The sequence below is a fragment of the Lagenorhynchus albirostris genome, chromosome 20 (assembly GCF_949774975.1).
Source record: "Lagenorhynchus albirostris chromosome 20, mLagAlb1.1, whole genome shotgun sequence".
Taxonomy (NCBI): domain Eukaryota; kingdom Metazoa; phylum Chordata; class Mammalia; order Artiodactyla; family Delphinidae; genus Lagenorhynchus; species Lagenorhynchus albirostris.
The window spans coordinates 57,984,334-57,992,243 of NC_083114.1; the positions used below are offsets into that span (position 1 = coordinate 57,984,334).

At 39.0% G+C, this 7,910-nt stretch overlaps 1 protein-coding gene across 1 annotated transcript; it reads left to right on the plus strand.

The window, feature by feature from the left end:
• Positions 1 to 533: 533 nt before the first annotated feature.
• On the plus strand, positions 534 to 7,451 carry LOC132510901 (ATP-binding cassette sub-family A member 10-like). The gene is given in 5 exon segments (XM_060133424.1): positions 534 to 602; positions 4,698 to 4,862; positions 5,212 to 5,315; positions 7,283 to 7,425; positions 7,427 to 7,451. Coding segments are annotated over 5 exon segments (465 nt in total). The 5' UTR covers positions 534 to 574.
• The last annotated feature ends 459 nt before the right edge of the window (positions 7,452 to 7,910 follow it).

Genomic DNA, 7,910 nt, shown 5'->3' on the forward strand with positions numbered 1-7,910 from the left:
TCCTTTACTTCTGTTATAACTTTTAAAAAAAAAACTAAGTCAAGGGCAAAGTCTGTTTTGGATTCTAAACATTACTAACATCTTATTCTCTGATTTACTTTATTTATTTATTTAGAAATTTTTACTGGAGTATAGCTGCTTTACGATGTTGTGTTAGTTATTTACTCTAGGTTGTTGTAATGTCAAGATGTGGCAGAAAACTTTACTTTTGAGACAAGACACACCCTAGCCCTCATCTAGCTCATAACCAAAGCCTGGAGAGAAAGGCCCACAGGCAGGATATTTTACATTCATTAATATTTTATACTCTTTAAAAACTAGTGAATGTGTGTTACTGTAATGTCAAATAAGGCATTCATCGAGGGCATCCGGGAGTATGTTTTCAAAGTGTTCAGAAGCTGTTTTGGGTAACTGGATTTATTTTTTATTTTTAGTTTTTGCTCTTTTTCTTGCCCGGTTGTTGCTGTGTGATATTTACTGTCTCTTCTCTTGATGAACAGGACAAAATGATTAAAAAAGAGAGGCACGTGTGTCAACAAACTCAGGCCCTTCTGTCTAAGAATTTTCTTAAAAAATGGAGAATGAAAAAAGAGAGCTTATTGGTATGGTTCACAATATATATTTTACCATATTTAGTGAATGAAAATCCATCATTTCATAGTATGCCATTTTTATTGCTTTTTGATGTTCACGCATTCTATGGGCTAGTTGATTTGGGGTTGTAAACATAATATTTTGCAAATGTTGCAGAATAGGATAATATTTATGTCAAAAGGTAAAATTAACTAATGGGCTCATATGTCAGTTCCTGAAAAACAAAGTAAGTAACATTTTATTGACTAGAGCTAGCCATTCTCCAAATAAGTAATCCACTTGAATCTGTGGAGTGATTCAGACTTACCCTGGGCAAACTTCAGTAGTAGGAAAAAAAGAAATTTAAAAAAGCCAGGCAAAATGAAATAGATTTTAATGGTTGAATCATAGCACTCGACTGGGGACGTTTTGATAAGATTCTGTTAATTGGTGGGGCTGGGGGAAAAAATTATGAGCAACAGTAGAGAACTTTGGGGGGATCTGTTTTGAAGACTATACTTTTACACACATAAGAGTGGTTTCAGGATCCAGATCACTGACTGTCAGCATCTCTGTGCTCTCTTTAGTTTCTAGTATAAGGACGTGCACATCAGCACAAAGAGGTTTGCTGTATGTTCCCATGAGGTCTATCTGGGGCCACCTTGGCCACAAAGAGGCTGTGTTCTGTTGAAAAAGAGCCAATAACATTTCTTTTTTCTATTAAAAATATTTTTTTTATTTTAAAAAAAATTTTTTTTAAATTTTATACTGAAGTATAGTTGATTTACAATGTTGTGTCAGTTTCAGGTGTACAGCAAAGTGATTCAGTTATACGTAGACATATATTTATTCTTTTTCAAATTCTTTTCCCATTTAGGTTGCCAATAACATTTGGATGGGAGCTAGCAGAGTTCACGCCATCCTTAGCTCCTAAAGCAATTCAATTCTAATATTTTAGTGGCTGTGTTGATGAAGGGTACACTTACAGGGATCACCCAACGTAACCTTTAAGAAAACTTATTAATAATGTTTAAAATCTCAAAATGCAGAAATGCTAGCCCAATGAACTCACATCCTATCCTGTTCACCCACCTGCTAACATCCTGCCATGTTGGCTTCCTCTCCCCATCTCCCCTCAACTCCCCTCTTAAAATATATGACACTGGACTTCTAAAGCCTTCAGCTGGCATCTATGAAAATTAAGGGCATATTCTCCTTCATGACCGCTAGTACACTTTGTAAAGTTAGCAGTAATTGCATAGCATCATCGAATTCCGTGTCCAAATTCAGTTTCCTAAAATTGCCCCCAAACGTCTCTTAAAGTTGGTTTGTTCAAGCGAGGCACCAACCAGACCCAAGCTGTTCTCTTGTTGAATACCCACGTTCTGTATTTACCTGATCGCTTCTGCATTCTGTGATTTAACTCATTCCTTTCCCATCTACGTTTCTTTTTTATTTATTTTTTATTAAAGCAATTTTTTAAATTGAAGTATAGTTGATTTACAACCACCTACATTTCTTGCAAACAGAATTTAGATCAAAAAATTGGATTTTGGCTTCAGGTTAAACCCTTTGGACAAGAATATCTCCTATGGGATGCTATGTAATTATATTACATCCATATGAGGGCATACAATCAGCAGTGGTTCTACTATTAGGGGAGCTGTATTTCTAGATTAAGATCAATAGACATTTTTGATATTATCTCAAAGTTGTATGTTTTTTGAAATGGTGTTTTCTTTAAAGGATAGATAGTAGCTGGGAAAGGAAGACAGTTGGAGGGTGAAATGACGCCACGCTCAGTGACGATACTTTCTGTCTTAAAACGTGTTTGACTGTTTCTCACTGCTCTGGACCACATGATAACCTGGCTCATTTTTCTTCTTTCGTGTACTGGAGGAGTGGACCACAGCGCTGCTCCTGGGGCTCTCTTTGTGCTTCTTTTCGGCGCTCTTCAAAGCTACTCATTTTCATGAACAGCCTCTTCAAGTCCTGGGACGCGTGGATAAGTTTAATGCCTTTGATCTGGTGGTGGTGGCCTACACGGAGGCTAATGGATAAGATGGCTTTGGCTTCGTTTATGAAAGGCGTGTTGTTCAGTGACCCGCGTTTCACTATCATGCAACGTATTCATGTTTAAACTGAAGTTTGTTTTGCAAATTGAGTTTATTTACCCAGCCTGTGGGTTAGTGGTTTTCAACTGGCGCAGGATCCTCATTTCATACGTGGTGGAGGGGTTGCTGTGGACCTACAGGTAAGGGCGCCTCTCGAAGGGAAATAGATTTAACGGGGGGCTTTTTAAAGAGCGCCCACACCTTCCACCCTCTCGTCCTGGAAATCTGTGGTGTTGTGAGTCATTATTATTGTGCGTATGTTGCATGCCCCGAAAAGTAAGGTTGGAGCAGGAAAAGAAGGTTGGACCCTATGCTGGATGACTGCACACTTTACCCCTGGACACTTTGCCCCGTTCTTTTTTTCTTCATTGCAGCTTCTGGAACCCTGACTTCGGCACGCCTCGCTTACCCACGCTGGGCACGGGCTCTCCTGCCCAGTGTGGATTCTGCCCAGACCTGGCGCTCCGTGCATTCTCCGTGTGGTCCCTGACCTCATCTCTTTGTAACTCCGGAAGCATTTACACGAGCCTCGGGGACTAGTCTCTGCTGCACGCAGCAAGCCGGCTGCTGCTTCCAGCCCCCAGTCTCAGGGCTCATCGGACTCTCTCCTTTTCTTATAGAAACACCCAATGCCAGCTACCAGGCCAGCCCGGCCTGGTCACAGCGCCTCTTTCACCGTCTCGGTCTGTATCCTTCTAACTCTTGCTGTTCTGACCTTGACAGGATTTGTATAACCTCTAGAGAAACATCAGTGAAATTTGCATTGGCCTCATAAAAGTTCCACGGCCTTTTACTCTATGTTGGGAAGGCTGAGTAGTTTTGAAAGATGCAGCCGCCCTATGAAAATGAGTATCTGTTTCTTCTTCACGTAGACATCAGCCTGCATGGGATTTAAACACTGTGCTAAAAGGAGTAAAAGTGTTAGGACATAAAACATGCAAATATAAAAAAGTACTAAAAAGGAGGCCATAAATTGGACTTCGTAAAGTATTAGTGGACTTATTAACCACCTGTTGGGCGGATTGCTTCTGCAGATTGTAAACTCATTCATTATAAATGTTGTGTGAGCTTAATTCTTAAGTTAGTGTCCTTGACTCCAAAAACTCTCTGTGGGTTCTAACTTTACTTCTGATTTTTGTACTCTGGTTCTTTGCATGCAATTTATTTCTACTGGCATACTATTTTCACATGAGAGAAATCAGCTTCTAATCTTGGCAGGGAAAAACCCCACCAAATTCTCAAGTATTTTTATTGGTTATTTAAAATACTTTTTCTAATTTTAAAATTATTTTAATTACCAAAGTAATAGCCAGCCTAAAAAGGTTAAGCAATATAAACTTGTATGAAGCAAACAATGAGAGCTTTTGCCCTCGTCCTAGCCGCCATTTCCTTCCCTATAAATTTGTGTGTATCTTTTCTGGGTAGTAGGCACACAAGCATACACACGGTCACATATATAGACGTATATTACTCTATGCACATAGGCACACAAACTCAGTTTTTATTTACTTAAATGGGGATTACGATTATGCTAAAAAATATGCTGCCAGTTGGTTTTTTAAAAACAATACAGTTGACCCTTGAACAACAGGGGGTTTAGGGGAGCCCACCCTCCAGGAAGTCGAAAATCCAAGCAATTTATAGTCGGCCCCCTGTATCTGTGTTTCCTCAGCATCTGAGGTTCCTCCACCCACCTTTCTGCCTCCTCAGATTCAACCGGTTCCTGGGTAGTGTAGTAATGCAGTTACTTTTGGAAAAAATGCACATATAAGGGGACCCGTGCAGTTGAAACCTCCACTGCTGAGGGTCAATGGTGTATCACTCACATCTCACGTATTCACACTGAACTTAAAACAATAGGAAAGACTTTCAGCCCTTACCTTAGAGGCACCTCTTTGGGATAGTATATAACACCAATAATTTTATGGGAACCCTAAACAGTTGCAACTTGGTTTTGTGTCCTCTAGTAATAAGTTTATATGATTAATTATATTTTTTTACACATGGCAGGAAGAACAATCGTTGGGACTCCTGATGAAGAAACCATGGACATAGTACTTGCAAAAAACTACTCGGAAATGGTGGGAATTGTGTTTAATGATACTCACTCATATTGGCTGAAGTTTAGCTGGGGACATAGAATCCCAGTTATGAGAGAACACTTTGAATACTCAGGTAACTACATGAGAATTGATTCCAATCTTTTTTGCTACTTCATCGAATCCGCTGTTGGGAATGACTGATAGAAAAATTAATAAAATCAAGAAAGGAAGTAATATACTTTTTGCTCCTGAACTTAATGGTAAGTTTTTGTTACAGAATGAGTCTCACTACCGTGGCAACCATTTAATAATATTCTTCTTTCTTCCAGTTTTGCAGAGTGCTTTAGAAATGCTCTAGATTTTGTAACCATGGATTTGGAGCAGACATTTAGATATTTCACTTCAGAGCCAAAGTTAGTGTTTTAATTCCATTAATTGATTCCAGTGCATAACGATGGGAATGTTTTTCTTCCTCTTTAAAGAACATTGCTGGGCTATGCGTGATGAAATTTTTTGTTCCTTGACAACATACTGGCAAAGAGGGTTTGTGGCTTTTCAAACCACAATTAATGCTGCAGTTATAGAAGTAACTGCCTATTTTAAATCTTCTGTATCCTTTCCCTCACTTGTAGTCTCTCCCTCCTCTTCCACCCTTTACCCCTACACTCTTAGGAGATGATGCTTTGCCTCTCATTCTCAGAGGAAATAGAACCTGTAGGATGGGAACACTCCCCAACTTCCCAACACAAACCCTGACAAACTATGGCCGTACTCCTCTCTACACCCACCCTTTTCCTCAGTTCAAAGGCTGGAAACATTATCCCTTTAACACTATCAGGAAAGTTGCACAACGGATTTTCCCTTCTGTGTCATCTTTCTTCAACTTCCCCCTTTCAACTAGATACTTCTCTTCAGTATTTAAAATGATCAGTTTCTTCCCTTATTACCAAAACCTTCTCTCATCCATGTTTCCTCCTCAAGCAAATACTCTCCTTCCCTGTAACATCTCCACTTCTTGGAAGGATTGCCTTCACTTAAGGCTCGACTCAACTCATTATAATTTCTATTCCCACCACACCACCAAAATGAATTTTTCTGAGGTCAGTAACAGCTCTCATGTCAATCAACAAGTGACATTTTCCTTCCTTGTCTTACTTGATCTCTTAACTAAACAGCAGCATTCGCCTGGCTTTCTTTCACTTTTCTAGCCATTCCTTCTCAGTCTTCTTGCAATCTTATCCATCATTACACTCCCACATCTTTCAGTCTGTAGTTCCACAAGGTTCTATCCAACGCATATTTCTCCACCCTATATACTTTCTCTACACAGTGTCATCCATTTACATAAATTTAATTACAGTTTACATGCTGGTAACTCCAAGAACCCTGCTTCAACTTGTCGACCAGCAGACTTTTCCTGTAAAGGACCAGATAGCAAATATTCTAGGCTCTGGGGGCCAGACGGTCTCTGTTACAAATACTCAGCTCTGCTGTTGTAATGTGAAAGCAGTCATAAAGCAATGTGCGTGACTGGTTCCAATAAAACTTTATTTGCAAACACGGGTGGCGGACGAGGTTTGTTCTACTGTAGTCCCAAGTAGCTGACTGTTTACTTTGATGCCCCATAAGCAATTCAAACCAGTATGTTCCAAACTGAATGTGGGTGTTTTTCTCTAAATGTGACTGAGTCTTTAAAATTTTTTTCTCTATCTCAGTGAATGCCAAAGCCATGCACTTAACTGGGGAATTATCAGAGATCACTTCCTCTGCTTCACCCATCACATCCCGTCTCTCATCCAGCCCTGTTAATTCTAAGCTCAAATCTCCGTACTTCTCTTCAGCTCTGCCACCAGCACTTGTCCAAGACATTAGCATCTCTTGCCTGAACTGTGAGAGTGGTTTATTCCTCCAGCCTCATCTATCTATCTAACACATCATATTTTAAAAAATTTATTAGACATTTAAAATTAATTTTTTATTGGAGTATAGTTACTTTACAATGTTGTGTTACTTTCTGCTATACAGCAAAGTGAATCAGTTATATGTATACATATATTCCCTCTTTTGTGGATTTCCTTCCCATTTAGGGAAGCACTGAGCACTGAGTAGAGTTCCCTGTGCTATACAGTAGGTTCTCGTTAGTTATCTATTTTATATATAGTAGTGGATATATGTCAATCCCAAGCTCCCAATTTGTCCCACCTCTCCTTCCCCCCTTGGTAACGATAAGTTTGTTCTCTACATCTGTGACTCTATTTCTGCTTTGCAAATAAGTTCATCTGTACCATTTTTCTAGATTCCACATGTAAGCAATATTATATTTGTTTTTCTCTTTCTGACTTACTTCACTGTGTATGACTATCTCTAGGTCCATCCACATCTCCGCAAATGTCACCATTTCATTCCTTTTTATGAATCTCACCATATTTTTAAAAAGCTGATAGAAATATGTAAATGCTTCTATATGAAAATGGAAAGAAACAAAATATAGTTTTCTTGTGTATTTCTTCTACAGTTAACATAATGCATTTGTTTGTTAACAACCCAATTTAGGTCACAACAAATCGTTCTGTGATGGAAGAGTTGACATCAGTTATTGGAATAAATATCAGTACACCCCCTTTCATTTCTAATGAAGAAACTACAAATGAATGGTTTATTTTTATTCGTGTAGTTTATTTCTCCCCTTTTGTATACATCATTAAACATTACAAAGGAATGAAAAAAATTTAAGATGACAGTGACGGGTCTCCCAGAGTCGGCCTTCTGGTAAGTTACCTGTGTATTACACATTAATACATGGGGAAACTCATTAGGTTATAAAGAAATGAGATGCATTCACGAGTTGTTTTTGCATGTGTTCAATTTAATGACCTCACTTGTTTACGATTTTTATTTTTTTAATTAATTAATTTATTTGTTTATTTTGGCTGCACTGCGTGGCACGTGGGATCTTAGATCCCTGACCAGGGATCGAACCTGTGCCCCCTGCAGTGGAGGCGTGGAGTCGAAACCATAGGACCGCCGGGGAAGCCCCCTGTATTAGATTTTAATAGCAGTAGAAAATAAGTAAGGATTGTGCTTATGCTTCCCTGAGTTGAAGAAAAAAAAAATGTGATGCATGTATCAGTTAGCAGCATAAAGTTTTCCTGATACAGAACTGTCCAAGGTAGCAGAGTTT